This window comes from Falco rusticolus, chromosome 4 (genome assembly GCF_015220075.1).
Source record: "Falco rusticolus isolate bFalRus1 chromosome 4, bFalRus1.pri, whole genome shotgun sequence".
Taxonomy (NCBI): domain Eukaryota; kingdom Metazoa; phylum Chordata; class Aves; order Falconiformes; family Falconidae; genus Falco; species Falco rusticolus.
Window position 1 is genome coordinate 25237601 of NC_051190.1, and position 20246 is coordinate 25257846.

The following is a 20246-nucleotide window of genomic DNA, read 5'->3' on the forward strand; positions in this document are numbered from 1 at the left end:
CCTGCATTCCACTTCTGACATAATGGTAGGAGGTACACTTGTGCAATTTAAAAATAAAAATCCCTTTTGTTCCCGAACCACAGAACACGGGGACATTTGGGAAAGTCTAACCGAGTCCTGATTGAACAAGAACCTGTGATTACTTTTCCTAGCAAGAGGCAATCGTTACCTTTCACTATGTTTTGCCGCTCTGCAGTGATTTACAGGGCCAAGGAGGTTTATACACATTTACTGTTCTGTTGTGAAGACTTAATGTCTCCACGATCACTCAAGATGTTCAGGGTTTTACCTCTGAACTGGGTTTGTATAGCAGCGTTGGGTGCAGGGATCCCACCTCACTGCATGCAATCTGCCGGCCCCAGTGTAGGCAAATAAGGAAAATAACGGAATAACGGGGGGGGGGGGGGGGGGGGGGGGGGAGGGGGAGGGGTACGTGTCTCTCCAAACCCCCAGAGGGATTAATTAAGCGATCAACACGAATCAGTGTGCAAGACACCTAAGATTGAGATTAAGTCATAAAATCCCAAGTGCACACTGGACACTGTGAAAATGGCACATAAGCGGGCTGGGAGGGCTCGTGGGGGCACCTGACCCCGGCCGCCCGTGTTCCACCCTCAGGTCAAACAGAAAAGCTCCTTCGTCTTAATTTCATTGTCATTTCGTGGAAGCAGAGCTCGTTTCTCTGGGCAAAGGATCCTCACCCTTGGGCCTGCCGGTGCCACAGCTCGGCCCTTTCTGTTGAAGCATCAACACCTCCGGCAGCCGGCAAGGTGAGGGGCACAGAGCACTCCCGGGAGAGCCGCCCCGCATCAGTCTTGACAGTAAACACAGCTGCCTGCGGAGGCTTTTTTGAGAAAAGAGTATATATATTATAAGATCTTACGCTTCTTTTTAAAAAAATAAATAAGACCTTTAAAAAAAGGATTATAAGGTCTTTTACAGAAAGGACTCTGAGCCTGTGGCGGAGCACCCGTGTGGTTCACCCGCAGTTATTCCAGCTGCCCCAAAGGCCGGTGTGAGCAAAGCCGAAGTGGCGCAGTGATGGCCCAGCACCGGCACGGGTGGTGTCCCGGCACCTGCTGGCACCGGGGCGGTGGTGGCCCAGCACCGGCACGGGTGGTGTCCCGGCACCTGCTGGCACCGGGGCGGTGGTGGCCCAGCACCGGCACGGGTGGTGGCCCGGCACCGGCGCAGGTGATGTCCCGGCACCGGCGCGGGTGGTGGCCCGGCACGGGCGGTGGCCCAGCACTGGCACGGTGATGTCCTGGCACCCGAGACGCCACCAACCGGGCGGGAGCCACCCTGGCGGCGGCTGCCACGCAGGGGTCAGGGCAGCGCCCCCCGGCCCCGGCCCGCCGCCCCGGCTCCCCCGCGCCTGCCAAGCGCCCCCCGCATCCCACCATGCCCTAGGCCGGCCGCCCCGACAGGATTTTCCTTCTTTTTGGTAAAGCCCGGGGGCGGGTGCCCATCTGGGAGCCGCGGGACGGGCACAACTTCCCGGGCAGCTCCCCCATCACGGCGGGTCGGTGCCCGCCCCCGCGCTGCCCGTGCCCGTGGGTGCCGGCGGGGCTGGGGCAGCAGCAGCAGAAGCGGCTGCCGGTCCCTGCGGGGGGCGTCGGGGAAAACTACAGCGAGGTTTGCAGGCGGCTCCCGGGGAGGGGGCGGAGGGCGGCGGGGCGGGCGGGGCAGGAACGGGGGGCGGGCCCGCGGCGGGCGGGGGCAGGTACGGGGGGCGGGCGGGGGCCGCGGGCGCTGCCGGCGGGGAGCGGGGCCGGAGCGGCGGGGCGGCAGGTACGGGGGGCCGGGGGGTCGGGGGTGGGGGGGCCGCGGGGGGCTGGACACGCGTGGGGCAGCTGCGTCGTGCGGAGGGGACGCGGGTTTAAGGCGTAATGTTGCCTCCAGAGGGCGAGGAATGGGGGGAGCCCTCCGCTGTGCTTTCGGGGGTACGGAATGGAAACGGTGGGTTCGTGCGCAGGGGCAGGCGCGGAGCCCCCCACCTTCGGCTGCTCGTGCAGCAGCGCTGCGGTGTCCGTGCCAGCTGTGCCAGCGCAGCCAGCTGTGCGCTGCTGCCGCCCCCTCCGTTCACACGGGGCTTTCCCGAATCTCGCCGGTGTGGGAGCAAACCGCAGCTTCCCAGGATGTCACTGCCGTCTCCCTCTGCAGTGGGACATGTGCCACCCACCCCGGGCTGCTGCCCCGCGGGGAGGGCAGGGGATGGTTCCTCTCCGGGACACCGGCCTTGCTGCAGAATAATCTGGGGCTGGGGAGGGAGCTGCTGGGGGGATCGCGCCTCTTACATTCCAGGATTCACGTCGTGCATTGCACAAGCAGCAGAGTTGGCTCTCAGCAATGTGACCTTACTGGCACGTGAGGAGCAAGGCTTGTCATCGTGCTAGGAGACAGGGACATCACGGGAAACGCAGCGTTAGGCTGGCAGGGGAAGTATCATAGAATCACGGAATGGTTTAGATTGGAAGGGACCTTAAAGATCTAGTTCCAAGCCCCTGCCACGGGCAGGGACACCTTCCACCAGACCAGGTAGCTCCAAGCCCCAACCAGCCTGGCCTTGGACACCGCCAGGGATGGGGCATCCTGTGGATGGGCAACTGTGCCAGTGCCTCACCACCAAGAAGGGGCAGAGTGTCTAACGTACGGTACAGGGAGTCAGGCAAATGCTATCTAAACTTCCAGACTGTAAATACTCTTCAAGTGCTGTGCACATGCCCGTGGGACCAGAGGCCCGCAAATGCCTGCACAGATTGGGGCAGCCGTGGGTGCCTGAGCTGGCAGCCACGTGCAGCAGATGCTTTCCTCACACACAACAGCGAGGCAAAGCATCTGCTGGGTACTCTGTGACCTTGGGTTCAGAAAGGGCTTTCATTGCTCACTGCCACATTCCTGCTCCACTTTACAACTGCTAGCCTGTAAACTTGTGATGTAATAGAAAAAAATTCCTCTAATTTGCAAAAATACCACTGGATAGCATAGATGTCTCCTCTAGGAAAACAAGGTCTTTTCATCAGGCTCTGGAGAAGACGGCAGATGAGCAGCTGGTGATCAAAGAGGAACGGCTGGTTTGTGCCCCAGCAAAGTACTGAATAATTGCAGTATCAGTCCTCATGGTGTCGGAGTGGTTTTGCAGCCGAGGTACCACCCTGGAGCTTCCAGGAGTGTGCTGAGTTTTGCTTATGTCTTTAAGTGGCAATTGCCCTAGGAAAATCCCAGAGGAGACTCAACGCAGTCAACACAATCATTTCGTAACGTGGGAGTCTGATCTCACCTGTAAGGTGGAGGAGTTTCACCTGGGATGGTGCTGGGATGATGCAGGGCTGGACTCAGGGCTGCTGGGGGAAGGTGAGGACACCTCCTTCCCAGCACAAAGCAAACCACATTAGAGCCGGGAGCAGATTGCTTTTAGGATGGCTTTGGTCATCGCAGGTATGGGGGTGCTGCTGGGAGAGGGGCACGTGGCACCCTGTGCTCCACAGGGTCAACTCCTGACGGGCATTTCAGGTGGTGGCAGAGTGCTGGGAAGGGGCAGCCCAGAGCACAGCAGGGCAGAGGTGCTGAGGGCAGCAGTGGAGCTGCCCCACCGGCAAAGGAGACAGTGAGAGACATTATCTGCACGATAGAGACCAGTCCTGCAAACAGAGCAGTGTGACAATCAAAGTGCAAGGGAGAAGGAGTTGGGGAGACTAATGGATGCGTGTTCCCCTTCCCTGACCGGGGCCTTGGAAGTGAAGCAGCCATACGAGAAATAGAACCAGTGAGTGGCAGCTGAGAGCAGCCGCGTGTCCGGGCCCTGAGCTTCACACGCTGTGTGTGTGAATAACGAATAATAAATAACGAATAACAGGGGTTTGAGGGCGGCTGTGGGGCCGGTGTTTGTAACCCTGCGTGCCACTTGCCTGCAGGAGCCAGGCCAAGTGTCCATCAAGGGGGACAGCCCTGATGTCCCCCTCGGCTCCTGTCCCCTTGCAGCCTCCATTGCCTGTCTCCGGGGTGGGGGTGGGGGGTTGGGTTTGGGAAGGGGCGACGGTTATCTGTGTGCTGACAGAGGGTGGGTCTTGTTGCCCCTCATTTGTCACTTCTCTGTTCCGTTCCAGGTGCAGCCCACTGATGGAGGAAAGCAGGACAGGCTCCAGGCTGGCACCAAGACCGGTACCAAACCCCCTCCAAACAGCTACAGCATCCGAGCACTGAGACTGTGCCCAGGGCAGGACCCCCCGCCCTGTCACAGGGCCTTTGGCTTCCCATCGGGCAAGGCACCTCGTGCAGAGCGGCTTTTACCAGTGAGAAAGAAACACAAAGTCTTTCTAGAAACATTCTGGAAATAAAGGTAAGAAGAAAACTATTAAGGTGAGAAAAAAGATTGGAAAAAAAGAAGTATGGTCAAGCTTAGCTTTCGCTTAATGCCGTTTCTTTTATTGAATGACCTGTTTAGAAACACAGCTCATGCCTAAAGGAAGAGGAAACCTGAGTCCTTCACTCTGCTGCCATGTTAAGATGTGCCGTGAAAAACCTGTGACTGTCTGCTTGGCTGTGTGGCCAGCACACCTTGTTAACTTGGATTTTTAATGTTGGGATCCATGTGTTTTCATGGTGGGGCACAGACACTGCAGGCATCCTGCCTGAGGATGCTCTTCCAGCTGACCCTATCCCCGTCCCTGTCCCCGTCCCCATCCCTGTGCTCCGACTGGCAGGTGCCCTGTGGGATGGAGCAGCACTTGCAAAGAACAGATCCCATAGCTTTGACAGCAGGGAAAAAAAGTCTGAATCAATTTAAAACATATCCAAAAACTAGTTTAATCTTATTTTCCACAGTGTGGCCGGAATCTAACTCAAAAATGTGAAAATGATGCCCTTCAGCACAGTGTTTTTACGGTGGGTGAACTGAAGAGATAAAGTGAGATAGAAGGCACTTCAATCTTTGCTTAAAACTGATTTGGAGCTGGTGTTCCTTGCCTAGCACAGTGCCTTCCCCTTGCTATCGCTAGCCAGCATACCGTGACTTTGCAAAGAGCACTCTCAGGTTCGATGGCTAAATGGAAATAAATTCAAGGTGGAGAACAAGTGTGTATCGATGACTTCTGCAAAGCCGTGAACAAAGATAAAGCAGCATCAAAATTAGCTGTTCAGTATCTTTAGCCTTACTATGTTATGAAAGTAGAGCTTTTACTCCGTGTGTGCTCCTCGGGCCATAAGTATGTGTCTCAACATTGCCATCAGGAAAAAAAAAGAATTCAGCCTCAGGAAACAATATAAAAAGAAATAATAACTTTGCCCAGCAAAGTTGGGTTGATGAGCAACCCACAAAGGTCTGTATGACACCCTGGGGTCCCTGGATGGCAGAAGCCCACGCTCGGTGCCTGGCCAGCACGGTCCATAAGGAGCAGAGCAAACAGAGGCTGCAGGGCATGCGGCCGGTCAGGTCCAGCCGGGCTGGGTTTTGCCTAGTGCGGTGTAGGTGTGTTTTAAATTTTAGTCTGATCTAAACCTTTTATTGGATTTCTTAAAAGGCAGAAAATATTTACTAGTTTGCCTTGCTAGTCTCTCTGGATTTAAATGTGTTTTGATGGTACCGTTTTATAAAGCAGAGACCAATCCTGAGGCCGTGCCTTGGGACGGTTTGTGCTCACACACGGCAGCAGAGGGCTCAGGCAGAACGGCCATGCGTGTTTCACGTTGTCCCTTCAGCCACGGGTAACTGAGTTAAAGTTGTTGCTCCTATTTTCATTATATTCCTGCCCAAAAGCCAGCGAGCATCTGATGCAATGTAAGCTCCTTCTGTGCATAAACCCTTCTGCAGGCAGCTGTGGGTGGGAACCTCTGTGGCACGAGTCCACGGAGGATGAGCTGCTGATGCGCTGGTGGGCTGCGGGTCTGGGGGGTGCGGGAGGTCCAAGTGTTCTTTGGAGAACAGAATGCTTTCACATGAGGGTAGAGCCTGCCCTCAAATCTCAGAGAAAGTAGCTAGAGCTTCTTCTTTCCAAGGCACTCTCCTGTCAAGACCTCGTGGTGTCAGGCTATGTCTAGCATCACATGTGACAGGGTATGCAACGAAAATATAACCTCTCTTTGCATCATGGAGTGAGACACCATAAAATCTATTAGGTTTATATTTTTATCAAGCTCTGTATATGCTACTCAGGAGATGTCGCAGATCTGGCCAAAAAATCAATAATCCGTAGTACCCTTTTTTTTTTTTTTTCCCCCTGGAAAAGTAAGGACAGGGATTGTCCCACTCCCCGGGATGCCTGTACGTACCCTTCAGCTTCCTGGGGTAGTCTGTCTGTGAGTAACTGCATTAATCTAGTTTCTGTGTTGCTGAGTACTGATCATTATTGAAATATTGCTGTATTATTTCAGCACTCTTTCTTCTGGGGTGCCAAGTTATATGCAGCATTAATATTTAATTCTGTTCTCCTACAGTTTAAATCTGAAAAATGTTCTAAGCAGCTGACTGTGGTTTGTTTTGAAATCCTGCCTCAGGATATTAAGATTTAGTAACACAAATTCTCACCTGAAACTAGTAGCACAAAACATTCTGTTTACTCACAATATGAATGTAAAATATGCAGCATCCCTCACATGAGCAGTGGAAGCATACCGATAGTATCTGAAAAACAAAGGAATTTGGTGGAAAAAACCAATCTGTTGTCCTTCCTGTGGCAGGCAGCGGCACTGAGCAGCATTCCTGGTCCTGGGAAAGGTGCTGCTGGGTCCTGGTCCTCTTCTCCTGCCCCCTCTGACAGCCTGGTGCACTGTAATGCTTTTAAGAAGAGTTGTCTTAAGTCCTGCGTTTAGTAAACGCTGCTAGCCTGAATTCTACCTGAAACCAGCTCATGAGTGTACTGCTTGGTCCATCTAGCGTTGGCAGAGGTTTCGGTCGATGCTGCAGACATACCAGTTTGCACACAAAATACCGACTTCTGAAAAAGTTACCTGGGTCCTGACTGCAACCTGTGCGGGGCCGGGGGCCAGCGCTTGGTAAGTCACGTGGGCACAGCCGCGTCCAGCAGGTCCAAGTCACTTCACTCTCCTGGGGCCAGAAGGGAGATGACAAAAACCTTCACCACTGTTGGAACAGCAAAGCATAAACCTCCCTCCGGTACCCTCTCAGGAGGTGAGGGGCCGTGTCGCTGCCACAGCGTGACCCTGCAGGACATCTGCTCCAGATTTCTCCTGGGTTGTAAAACTACAGTCATGCCATCATGTAACTATTCTGCTTCTGCTTTGCTGACAGGTGTGCCTGGCGTAGTGCAAACCCTGCCTCTCAGCACAGCTGGTTTGGTGTCTTTTCTCCCACTTGCAGGGCGCAGCATGAACCTGAGGAGGTACTTCATCCGGGCGCTGCACCGCCTGCAGAAGGGGCCTGGCTACACCTACAAGGAGCTGCTGGTCTGGTACTGCGACAACACCAACACCCACGGCCCGAAGCGCATCATCAAAGAGGGGCCGAAGAAGAAATTAATCTGGTTCTTCCTAACTTTGCTCTTTGCATCTCTGGTCTTCTGGCAGTGGGGTATCCTCATCAACACCTACCTCTCCTATAACGTCACTTCGTCTCTCTCTATTGGCTTTAAGACCATGAAGTTCCCAGCAGTCACGGTCTGCAATGCCAACCCTTTCAAGTAAGTTTTTCCTTGCTTAATTTACTCCAGCGTGCTTTAACACCCTCGGTTATACCGCCAGTGTAAGGTACTGTGACCTGCTCCTGTCTCAGACAGCGCACTAGGAGCATCAATGGACTCACTAAGTGGCACTAAAAACTGAAGAGAGGAGACTGATATGAGGCGCGGGGAGGGTTCCTGTGCCTGCGAGTTTGTCTGCGTTTCCTTACTGTATCAGTTGATCTAATGATGGTTATTGCCTCCCTGCAAACTTTCCCTGGCTCAGGGAAAACTCGAAGTTCAACTCGCTTGTTACAACAAAAATCAGTCTCTCGATCTTTCCCCACAATTCCTTTCTTTCTCCTTCCTCGCCATGAACATACCTGTTATCGCTTACACTCTGGCCATAAAGAGCTGGTTAAACAGTAGTATCAGCTGGGAGCTGCAGTGATATAACTCGATCGTAATTTCAAAGGAGTAACTGACTTTTGTTAGGGTTGTTTTAAATTTACGTCCGTGCAATGATGTAGCCCAAGGCAAGATGCTCTCAACCAACACAGGAATTACTTTGGGATTGTTTTTTCTCTCTGCTTGCTAGAGATGTTTTGTGTAAACTAGTGAATTACTAAAATACAACCAGTTTGGTTCTGTGCTGGCAGGTTCACCACTGCTGCGCTCCCTCTTTATCCTCCTGCTGGTTTTCTTCCTGGTTGCAGGCTGCTGGGATGCCCATGTCCCAGCCGGCCGTGCTCTGCATGGAGGCTACCACTGTCCTCCAGTAAATCTTCAGGTCCCCAGGAATGTCTAAGACAACGGTGCAGCAGATGAGCTCAGATGAGTTGCTACACACCCCCATGACCTTGACACCACCTGGTAACTGCTCCTTGTCCTGCAGATACTCAGAGGTGAAGCATCTGCTGAAAGAGCTGGACAGGCTCATCGAAGTGGCTCTGGAGAGGATCCTGCAGCCCACGCCAGGGAACAGCAGTGAGAACACCTCCTTGCCACTCGACCTGGGGCTCTGGCACCAGATACCCCTGGTCCTCATCGATGAGCACAACAAAGACAACCCCATCATCCTGGACATCTTTGAGACCAGCCAGACCTCTGCGGGCAACCAGACCTCTGCGGGCAACCAGACCTCTGCAGGTGACCAGATCTCTGCAGACAACCAAACCTCTGCAGATGACCAAACTTCTGTGGGTAACCAAACTGCTGCTCCACCTGCCCTGGCCAATACAACGTCAGAAGAGAAGAAGTACAAGCTGGCAGTGAAGCTGGTGAGAGGGGTCCCACAGGAGGCAGCTGGGAAGGGGCAAGGGGTGGGCAGCGTGGTGCGCAGTGGCAGGGATGCAGCATGGAGATGGGTGTCCCTTCCCCACCAGCTGCCCAGGGCCACTCAGCCTCGGGGCTCTGGTCTGGCTGTGCCGGGGCTGGGGGCTGCCTGTACTGGCAGCACCCTCGTGCAGGGCACACAGGGCCCGTGGGCAGTTTGCAAGTTAATGGTGTGTTGTTTCAATACCACAGAGCTGTTTGCTTGGTTTTCGGAGGAAGGCAGCACAGAGATATTTTAAGATTTTTTTAATTTTCAGAGAGGGGGTCTGATGCCCTGCAGGAATACACAGCCAGACACCCAGCTGAAGCTGCTGGATTTCTGCATGTGGGGCCTGCAGCAGGATCATACTCTAAATAAACTTCCCTATATGAAAGAAAACCCAGCAAGGAGCTGTGTAAAGTCAGTCTGTGGTGAACTTTAGGTAGCTGCGTAACAACAGTAAGATGAGCAGGTTCTTCATGGAAGAAAGCTCTGACAGCGTGTAGCCTAGCACTGCATCAGAGGTACGGAGCGGATCCTGCCAGCAGGCCCGGCAGCCCCTGGGGAGGGGGTGCTGGTAACGCTGGTCGGCAATGGGCAGTAACCGAGCTGTGCGCTGTGTCGGTCGGCGCGGTCTGCCAGCAGCGCCGAGGGCCATGCTGCATGTCCCCCGTGGTGCCCCCGCGCAGCCCTGCTGCAGGCTGAGCCCAGGGCAGAGCAGGGCAGAGGTGCTCCACGCGCTCCCCACCGCCTTCACCTCTCCCTCGGGTCTGGCACCTAAAATGCCGGGGAGAAGCTGCAGCTGCCGCCCCTGCTGCGGTCCTCAGCCCAGAGGCACGTGGGGGTCTCGTGACCCCCCACCCTCTGCTCTGACAAAGGCTTCATGGACCCTGCCTGACCAGACCTTGGAAGCTGGGGCAACTCCAGCCTTAAAAATTGGCCAAAAAGTGATGTTTTCTGTAAGCTTGTGGAGGTAACACGGGGACTGATGGAGGATCTGCCCAGCTGGGAATCTCCTTGGGGCAGGACCCGCCTGTGAACGCTTGCGGTGGGGCAGCCGGCTCCCTCTGGCCGTACCTCTCATTTCCCCAGGAGCAGCAGGCAGGGCTGGCATCATGCCTGGTGCGCTCAGGGAGAGAGGACACGCCGTACGTCCCCCCTGCCGTCCCCACCGCGGGATGGGCTCAGACCTGCCTGCTGTGTGTCCCCAGTGCAGCCATCAGGGCTCCAACAACTGCACCTACAGGAACTTCACCAGCGCGGCGCAGGCGGTGACCGAGTGGTACATCCTGCAGTCCACCAGCATCCTCTCCAAAGTCCCGCTGCAAGAGAGAATCAGGATGGGCTACCAGGCAGAAGACATGATCCTGGCATGTCTCTATGGGGCTGAACCCTGCAACTACAAGTAGGTGCACACCGAGCTCCCTGCCCTTTTCTGTCACATCGGGAAAGGTACAGGATGCTAAAGGAGCCTCTTTCTTTTTCTAAGGTATTTATCAATTCATAAAGAGATTTCTCTGGTCCTTAACTTTAACAACATTTCCCAGAGGGTTTCTGTATGTGATTCTAGCTGAAATGGGTTATTTTGGGATAGTGCTGGCCTGAGTTTTAGTTTTGGATGGTCTGTTTTGCTCATGATGTATCAAGACTAACAGCATCTGTGGGACCATCCCAGGGTATTTAGTGATAACCAGCTGCCAGCCCAGGTGCTGAGTCAGCGTACCCCCTGCACAGCGGTGCAGCCCTCAGTTACATCCCCCTCTTTTTACACAAGGCTCTTGAAATGGGTTTTAGCCATTGTTGTTTCTTACAGAGACAAAATTTATATATCCCGTTCTGAGAAACATGAGTGCACAGCAGCACCCCAGGCTGCAAGGAGGCAGCAAAGAGGGCAACAGAGAATTGTCATCAAAGAATGAGATATAACACCAGCCAAAACCTGTTACCATAGCTCAGATCAAGCAATTATTTCTCTCTTCTGTGTGACAGACTATTCCTTTCCATTCCAACAGAGCGTTATCCCCAGTGGCTGTGTCTCGGTACACACCAGTACCTTGCTTTGCTATTTTTTCAAAGGCAGATTGATTGCAGTTATATCAGCTGAAATTTCTATACAGGCATTCAACAGACAAAGCAATTTAAAGTGAATTCCAGACGTAGCTGCCAAGCTCTGGTCTCACCAGATGCGTTATGTTATAGCCCTTTAGTCTTCCGTGAGAGTCACAGGTTTTTGTGCATGATTCTTCCAGGAATTTCACCCAAATCTATCACCCAGACCATGGTAACTGCTACATCTTTAACTGGGGCATGGACGAAGAGGCTTTGAATTCTTCCAACCCCGGAGCTGAGTTTGGTAAGAGCAGCTTTGCTGAGGAGGAAGGAGCTAAAGGAGCAGAAGTGCTGGGAGCTATTCTGTCTCTCAGTGGCCATTTCTGTTATACACAACAGCTGGATGATTTCTTTGTCTCTGGAGCACTGCAGCATGGAGTCGTGGTTTTCCAGAAGGGGATAAGCCCCCAGAAGGGGACTGTGCCACATAGAAACAAGGAATGTGACTACAGATGTTAAACCTAGCAAAAGTGCAACATCTGGAGAGTCAAAATTGTGGAGGCCATGTCTGAGTGCTCGCTCAAATTTTCCCACTCGGTGCCCTCGCGATCCCATGTATTGAGGCATGCGTAAGGCTGCCATGGACCCGACCCTTCCCCACAGAACAGAGGTTTCTGTGCACAGCAAGAAGAAAATAGATTCTGGGTTGTTGGTTGTTTTTTTTTCCCAAAGACTCACATTTTGATGCAATTCCTGTTCTGAGTGTTTTGTCTGGTGTCCCAGGGCTGAAGTTAATTCTGGACATCAGCCAGCAAGACTACATCCCCTACCTGTCATCCGCTGCCGGGGCCAGGCTCATGCTGCACCAGCAGAAGAGCTTCCCCTTCCTTAAGGATCAGGGCATCTATGCAATGGCCGGGACGGAAACCTCCATCGGCGTGTTAGTGGTATGTGTGGCATTCCTCTAGAGCAGATTGTCTGAGAATAATGTTATCTGATGGGACTGCAACCAAGTTTGTTTTAAGTCTTGGCTGAACTGGCTCAAACCAAAAGAGTCAGGGTATATGCTAGCTGTGGGCTGGAACAGTTTATGGAGACTTTTATGTAACTGTCCTGGCAAAAAGTACTTTATTGAAGCCAAAATATTGAGCTCAGATCATTGTTGCCTCTTCCTTTAGCGTGTCAGAAGGTGCCTCGCTAAAACGTGCTGCTTTTGGACACCCTCATCTACCTCGATCCGCCCTGGGGAATGGGCTGCACCTCCTTCAGCTCTGCTGCCTACGATCCTTTGATTTTTTTCAAAGAGAGCAGGGAATGAAGGAATTACAGAGTCTCTAGAAAACTGGCACCAGGGACCTGGGGAGCAGCAATAACTACTGAAGTTTGCTTTTTTGGTTTTCTTTCAGGATGAACTGGAACGGATGGGCTATCCCTACAGTGACTGCACCATGAATGGGTCTGATGTCCCTGTGAAAAATCTCTACAGCCAATATAATACCTCCTATTCCATACAGGTAAAACACACTTTTAAATCAAACACGACTATTTAGGAAAAATCATCAAAGCCATTAAAATATTTGACTAGCATGCAGGATTACTGGAGGATCAGCAATGATAAAGTAGAAAGCATAACCTAAACATGGGAACCTTCTTTTCTGGTAATAAATCCGCACTCTAGACCCAGGTTTGGAAATGATCCCAGTGGACCCAGTGGAAATAACTGTATGGCAGGAGCAAGTCCTAACGATGCAGGTATTGAAACTTGCATTAAAAGATAAGGACCGTTGCTCTGGCAGGCAGCACAGTGTAGTGTAATCTTCAGTTTGTCATTCTCACAGCAGAACAGTTTGTGTGGCAAGGAGAGGGCATCACTAGTTATTGTTCCCTTGGCCAGGTGTGAATTTTGTCTCATTTTGAGAGGATGAAAATGGTCATTTCTGTAATTTCCTCAAAAGCCAAATGGCAGCAAACCCTCCCCCCCGGTCTCTGTGGTTACATGGGTGTATGACCTACCAGCAAAGTCCTAATTTGCAGACAAAAAAGCAAATATTTTTACTTGCACATAATGAGCACAGTTTAATGCTGGTCCTTTCCTTGTACTGTGCCGTCTCAGAGCTCCGGTCCCCAAAGCGGAGGGTTCCCCCACGTCCTGAAAACCAGGCGAAGCAAGAGCAGGGTGCGCCTGGGCTGCTGCAGGGTGCCGGAGCCGGGAGGCAGCCCCCTCCGCAGTGCTGGGGAGGGTGTCTGGAACAGGGTGAGGCTCCCAACAGCTTGGGTTAATGCCAGTGCTTTAGCATCATAGGAAACAGTGGGAAAAAGCATCTTCCAGTGTCCCATTGGGAGCGCAGAGCTCCCCGTCCTCTGCACCACGTTAGCCCGATGGCTTCCCACGTTAGCTGCAGGAGGCTGCGGAGCAGTTTTGCTCCTTTCAGGTTTCCTTTAAAAGAATAACTGTTCCTGCCGTGTCACTGGGCTGAGGGCAGCTGGGTGAGGGTCACCAGGGCTCGCTGCCGGGTCCTGCACACGGGTCACACCAGCCCCACGCAGCGTGACAGGCTGGGGGCAGCGCGGCTGGGGAGCTGCCTGGGGGGAAGGGCCTGGGGGGGCTGGCTGACGGCCGGCTGGGCATGGGCCGGCAGTGTGCCCAGGTGGCCAACAGCACCCTGGCTCGTGTCCCAAACCGTGTGGCCAGCAGGCCCAGGGCAGTGCCCGTCCCCCTGTGCTGGGCACTGGTGCGGCCGCAGCGGGGACCCCGGGTTCGGTGCTGGGCCCCCCACTCCCAGACAGACACCGCGGGGCTGGAGCGCCCCAGGGACGGGCACGGGGCTGGGGAAGGGGCTGGGGCACCAGCCCTGTGAGGAGCGGCGGGGGGAGCTGGGGTGTTCAGCCTGGAGAAAGGGGGCTCAGGGGGCCTGACCGCTCCCTACAGCTGCCTGAGCGGGGGCTGTAGCAAGGGGGGAGTGGGGTCTCTTCTCCCAGATCACAAGGAACAGCCTCAGGTTGCACCACGGGAGGTTGAGATGGGATATTGGGAAAAATTCCTTCCCCGCAAGGGTCGTGCAGCCCTGGAACAGGCTGCCCAGGGGGTGCTGGAGTCACTGTCCCTGGGGCGTTCAAACAACACACAGGTGTGGCGCTTGGGGACATGGTTAGTGGTGGCCTTGGCAGTGCTGGGTTAAGGGTTGGACTCAGTGGTCTTAAAGGTCTTTTCCGACCTAAATGATTCTATTCTATGATTAAGGCAATTAGTTTCTTTTTCAGCTGTGAGATATCTTTGGTTTTGCCCTACAATTTCCATGCTTGGCTGAAATCTTTTAATTATAGGCAGACCAACCAGCAAGGGGTAGACTCTAGTCATTGCCCATGTCCACAGGCGAGCTTCCCTAAACTCAAGGGGTTCTGAGCAATGGCCATAGCAGCGTGTGACACTGTAACCGGGACAGCAAAGCTGCTCCATCCGCAGGCGCCGTCTTGCAGCATGAATGGACACTGTGGCTCTGGGAAGCTTATGCTGAGGCGTTAATGTGATGCTTTTCATGAGCTGGGCTGGCTCCTGCTGCTGGGGGTGTGCTGGGAGGATAAAAGCTGCCTGGGGAACTGTTGTGTTCTGGGTTTTAGCCAGGGCATTGCTCTAATGTGCAAAGCAAAGCTCCTATTTTGTGTACACAAGTAGTACTTACCCCAACAGGAGAGGAATATACAGGAGGGATTCCTGTCCTGAACCCTCCAACTCTTTCTCTTTAAGGGGATTTCTCTTTAAGGGAAATAAGTCACTTTTCCACTGAAAATGCCTGCTTGTTTTGTATAGGCAATGAAGACAGACCTTTGCTTTAAAATTGTGATGAGAAAGTTGAGTGTTTGTAAACCTTGAATCTGTAGAAAAATATAGTGTAAACATTAAGCACCAGTTAATTTGTAACAAGCTATAGCATCAGGGAGAAGCTGGAGGGCGAGATCTGGCTGTAAGGAGAACATCAAAACCATTTTGGGGATTATTTACAAATGCTTGGACAAGTAGGAGACCTTTGGTCTAGCAGGCATTTTTTATATTTCTGCCTTTATATAATTATAACAATAGGACCACTTTATCCTGCTTTTTAAGATGCTTTTATAACGTTTAAGCAAATACTTGAAATGATTGCATTATTACTTAAAAGCTGCTAAATGCTGGCTGGGGTTCTATGTCCACGTAATCCAGAGACCTCTTCAGAGACCTCTTGGCAAAATCCAGCTTTTCCATCACTCCCTGATTGCAGTGAACTCTGTAAGCATTTCGTATCACACAGAAATTCTCTGGCTGTTCTACCTAGCTGGAGCTGTTAAATTTAATCATCTTTTCATAGACTTTGTTATTGCTTTGTGCACTGTTTCATCCAGAATCCCACTCCAATCTCGGGTGATTAACTTCATGCCTCACTGAGCTAATGGCAGCGCTGCAGCCTGGCTCGCACACTGCCGAAGCTGCAGCTGCAATCCCTTCAAGGAGAGAAGCAGATGCACAGATAAGATAATTCAGATTTCTAAAACCTGCTCTCTGTGTTGAAGCATTTTTAGAGTCGGGCTTTAAAGTGGAAACCAGCCCTTTGTCAGTATATCATATAAAGCCTGGAGACAACAACAGTGTCTATGGGTGTAACACAACATTTTTATTCCTTTTTGGAAACTCGGTATTACTTCCATGAAGCCCTAAAATAGTTCAGAAATGAGCAGTTTCTTGTGCGACTGGGAGCAGGCACTGAGTTTCCTTCTGCTCCTGCGAGGTGACTTACCCTCAGCAGCTCCCACTGGGACGTCCCTTGAAATCTCCAGGAGTGGCAGGAAAAATGCATCACAAAGAAAACCAGGACCGAAGTGCAAAGCTCTGTACATGGCAGCTGATCTGCCAGCCTCGCCTCACTGTTGTAAAGCCAGCGTGACTTGTGCCGGACTTCCAGAGCCTGCTGTGTCGCCTGGTGATGCTCGGTGCACGTGGGAGGGATGGGCTCCGGCTGTACTTCTCCCTCCGTGGCTTCAGCTTCCTCTGTGTCCAGCCACAAAATCATCTGTTCCATGCAAAAGAGAGAAAATACCTTGGGACCCAGCAATTCTCCTAGCCAGCGCAGCCTCCAGCAGCAGAGGCAGGCAGGGGGCTTCAGCCCGCATCTAAGCAGCTCCCTCTTCCCTTTTCCAGGCTTGCCTGCGTTCTTGTTTCCAAAATCACATGATTGAAATCTGTGGATGTGGTCACTATATGTTTCCTTTACCTGAAGGGGTAAAGTATTGCAATAATGAAGATAACCCAGGTTGGGGTAAGAACATGAACAAAACTAACTGCACAGCCTTCCCAGGGTCCTAGTGTGCTGGAGGGGTGGGAGCGGACGCGAGTTTTATTGCTGTTGTAAATGCAACAGGTAAAGGCTTTTGCCTGTGTAACGTGGCCCCGTGGCCATTCGGGTCCATGCATGGGGGTGGGGGGCCCAGTGCTCCCCAGGGCGGGCAAGGGCCGGTGGCATGGTTCCGTGTGGGCAGCTCCAGCAGGCAGTCACCTTCCCAACCCTGCAGCTGGCCAGGGCTGTGCCAAAAATACTGACATTGGGCAAGCTGACTGTATAGAACCTGTCTGCAGAAAATTAAAATCTATTTTTAATTTATTATTAAATTGTCTGATCGCTTTGCCCAAGTTTCCCAAGGAAAGGAAGGTTAGAGGGGAAGACAGCAAACCTGCGCAGCAGGCTCATACCTAAATATTTCTTTTATTAAATGAAATTATTATAATCTAGTAAGTGGGGTCCTTATCTAAACAGATGCTTTGGTTTTTTGTTTTCACCAAACAGCATATTGCTATTCATCACTGAGATCAAGTATAAGGCACAGACAGATTTGTATTGACTCTTGTAAGGAAACGTGCAAGTAAGTACCAAAGCCATTTCTGGCAGCTGTAAAAGGTGGAGGGGATCCTGCGTTTCGTCTGCCGTAACTCTGACCTTTCTAAAATGGGGCTGGTTTTCTGGATGAGAGCTGAAGTTCCAGTGACTTCAGAGAAGGGGAAACTTCTGTGCTAACACTCTCCTTTCCTCCCGCCAGCGACACGCAGTATAAGATGACCATCTCCATGGCAGACTGGCCGTCTGAGGCTTCAGAGGTAACACCGGTTTCTTGCTTTGAAACATACATTAATAATTACCTGTTCTTAGCCACATGAATCACTCAGTATTTTCAGAGCTAATGCCCAGGTCACAAGCGCCTCTTTGCTAAATTACATGTTTTCAGCATACAGACAGGCAGCAGCACCTGTGCAGAGGCCCCCCCCCCTCCCCGCCCCAGCAGCTCATCCTCCCCAGGGGTCCTGCACTGAGGATGCGGAGAGAAGCTGAGCACCCACCTTCCAGGCCGAGCACCTGCATGGTGTGGGTGCGCTTCCTACGAGAGGGCAGGAGCCCCGACCTTCACTGTGTTCCAGAACCTGCCTGGTTCAGGTCTGTGGCAGGCTGCCGACAGCCGAGCAGGCGCTGTCTCCTCTCCCAGGCTCCTGGTGCTTGCCTCTGCCTTGCTCAGAGCACGTCACACCAGGGACTTGGGGACTCACCATTAAAGCCAAATGGACCTGCAGCCCCACCGGGCACTTGACATCACCCATCGATGCAAAGTCAGATCAGGTCAAGGCAGCGTGGGGAGATGCCGTAACCGCCCAGCATGGAGTGCGAGCAGGGTGGGCGGCACTGGCTGAACGTGTTACTCAGCATTTTCCCATGCTTTTAATTTTATAGAGCTGGATCAAACCAGGACCGCTCAGGGTTCTGCAACTCCCTTGGGCTCCTGCCCCAGCAGGTGCCCAGAGAGGATGCTTCTGCTTGGTTCTGAATAAATTTCGTTTTCCTAGGACTGGATTTTCCATATTCTGTCTTATGAAAGGGATATGTCAACAAATGTGACTCTGGACAGGTAAGTGAAGGAACAACCACTTTATCTTCTCTATTGAGCCTGTTAACATTAGATTAACATGAACCTTGGCAATGGGCCAGAGCACACATATGCTGATGCAAAGGGAGAAAAAGATTTGGCGCATGTTTGCCCGCAAGGTACATAAAGCAAATCTGAAATGCACTTCATGCATATCCTCTACTCTCCATAGTGACAAACTCAGACAAACTCAAATGTGCAGCTAAATTAAAATCAGCATTGACAGCAGCACCTGTAATCAGTCACACGTAGGAGCCTGGAAGCTCTGAAGCTGTGAACTGCCAGGGTCCAGCTCCTGTATCATAACATTCATCCCTTCATACTTACATCTTTGAACCTGCCAAGAGCAGCAGCAGTAGAAGGGATGCGCCAAAATTAGGGTAACTGGTGAGTTTCCCTTTGAGAACCTAAACCCTGAATTAGAGGGAGGGGAGTTTCTCCCCAATGGAAAAGAAAAAAATTTAGAGAAGCAGGAAACAGTTCCACAGATTCTGGCTGATCCATACACATTAAGCCCCCTGTGACGTGGTCGGTCATGGTGCAGCCACTCTGTCAACGCACACGGGGCCACGAGGTACAGGGCACTGAGGAGGGGTGATGGCCCCTCTAGACCAACCAGAGCAGTTGGGAAGAACAAGGCAAACAGCCCCAAAGAAGCTTCCAGGTGCCCAAGGGCTTCTTCAGGAGGAACTTTTTAATGTCTTCCATGTGCCAGAGAGATGTTTTGGTGGAGCCTCATGAGCGGCTCTGGTGGGGCTCTGCGCAGCCCTGCCTGCAGGCAGGTGGGGGGGTGGAGGTGCTGGGTGCCTGCAGCCCAGCTCTGTGCCGAGCTGCTCTTTGTCTCCTACAGAAACGGCATCATCAAGCTGAACATTTACTTCCAGGAGTACAACTACCGCACCATCTCCGAGTCCGCTGCCACAACGGTGAGTGCCCATCCCTGCCCTTCCACCCAGGGCCACAAGCGCCTGGAGAACAGATGCAGAAACAAGTGATGCTGGACACACAGGCAGGGCTCAGCTCCTCCTGGCCGGTGATGCCCCTCACCGGGATAGTCTGCGAGTCCCTGGGTGCTGCTGCGAGGAAGCGGACAAAGCCGCCTTCACCGGCTGGTTCACAGCCCCAGCTTTGCTCTTCCCCTCCACCTCCTGTCCCCATCGCCAGTGCAGGGCAGGTCACCGATAAGCAGCCCCAGCGAGTGCAGCCCTGGCTGGGCAGCAGCCACCGGGCAAGGGACTCGGCAGGCAGGTCCCGGGGGCAGGAGTGGTGGGGACATCACCCAGCTATCGGTAGGGGCTGATCAGGGACCGGGGTTTGCCGCCTCGGCTCACTCTGCTCTCTTCCCCACAGATCGTTTGGCTGCTGTCAAGCCTGGGAGGCCAGTTTGGGTTCTGGATGGGGGGCTCGGTGCTGTGCCTCATCGAGTTCGGGGAGATCATCATCGACTCGCTGTGGATCACCGTTATTAACGTGATCAGCTGGTGCAAAGGCCTGAAGCAGAAGCGGGCGCAGGCGCGGTACCCGGACAAACCCCCGACAGTGTCAGAGCTGGTGGAGGCTCACACCAACCTGGGCTTCCAGCCCGAGGACACAGGTACCCTCCCCAGGGATGAGGCGCTGCCCCCCGAGCCTGGCACCCCCCCGCCCAACTACGACTCGCTGCGCGTGCAGCCCCTCGACGTCCTTGGGCCCGACAGCGACACAGAGACCGAGTGAGCCGCGCACCCCGTTACCTCCCGAGGGCTGCCGATGGCAGGCTGCTGCCGCCACGCATCATTTATCACTCGCTGAGCAATCTTTTACTCTCTACCAAAATTAGGAAGGAATTAAAAAGCCCTGGCTGTCCTCCCCTCCCTGACTGTTCACTGTGAAGAAGCTCTGCCTAATAAACCCTGTAATAAACCTCATGGAGTCGGTGTCGTGCTCTGGCTTTAGCATGTAGAGCTTGTATACATCAGCGTTGCTATAGAATCATTAAGTCAGTGTTTCTTTTTAACGCATGGGTGGGAAGTGCTTCCTAGTGAGAAGAGCAGGTGGAGGCAGCTGCGAGGGCTGCAGCTGGAGTCTGAGGCAGGGCTGCAGCAGCAGGGAGGGCGGCGGTGCTGGGGAGAGACCGGGATGTCCTGGCAGCAGATGCTGAGACATGGCACAGCATGTGCCACAGCTGCACTGCGCCGTGGGTCGGACCCTCGGGTTGGGACCCAAGCTACTTTTGACATCTGAGGTCGCGGTATTTCCAACCCTAAACAACTACAGTGGAAACAGCGAGAAAGAAAACTGTCCCTTAGCTTTGGGAGGCCACGGGTGCCCTGTTTGCTGCTCAGGATTTA

At 53.0% G+C, this 20246-nt stretch overlaps 1 protein-coding gene across 1 annotated transcript; it reads left to right on the plus strand.

Moving 5' to 3' along the window:
• Positions 1-1742: 1742 nt before the first annotated feature.
• Positions 1743-19813, plus strand: SCNN1B (sodium channel epithelial 1 subunit beta). Its single transcript, XM_037387046.1, has 14 exons — positions 1743-1791; positions 4107-4339; positions 7316-7634; positions 8509-8893; positions 10140-10333; positions 11178-11281; positions 11761-11924; positions 12384-12491; positions 16148-16265; positions 16791-16866; positions 17041-17098; positions 17837-17898; positions 18767-18842; positions 19267-19813. The coding sequence occupies exons 3-14, from the start codon at positions 7324-7326 to the stop codon at positions 19630-19632; spliced, it is 2022 nt and encodes a 673-aa protein (XP_037242943.1). The 5' UTR covers positions 1743-1791; positions 4107-4339; positions 7316-7323; the 3' UTR covers positions 19633-19813.
• Positions 19814-20246: the final 433 nt, after the last annotated feature.

What these genes read in the sequence shown, in the direction of transcription:
- SCNN1B (XM_037387046.1), top strand. Translation starts at nt 7,324, where the DNA reads ATGAACCTGAGGAGGTACTTCATCCGGGCGCTGCACCGCCTGCAGAAG. An exon ending in CCTCCATCGGCGTGTTAGTG is followed by an intron (nt 11,925 to 12,383) that starts GTATGTGTGGCA and finishes GTTTTCTTTCAG; the next exon opens with GATGAACTGGAACGGATGGG. An exon ending in ATACCTCCTATTCCATACAG is followed by an intron (nt 12,492 to 16,147) that starts GTAAAACACACT and finishes TCCCTTTTCCAG; the next exon opens with GCTTGCCTGCGTTCTTGTTT.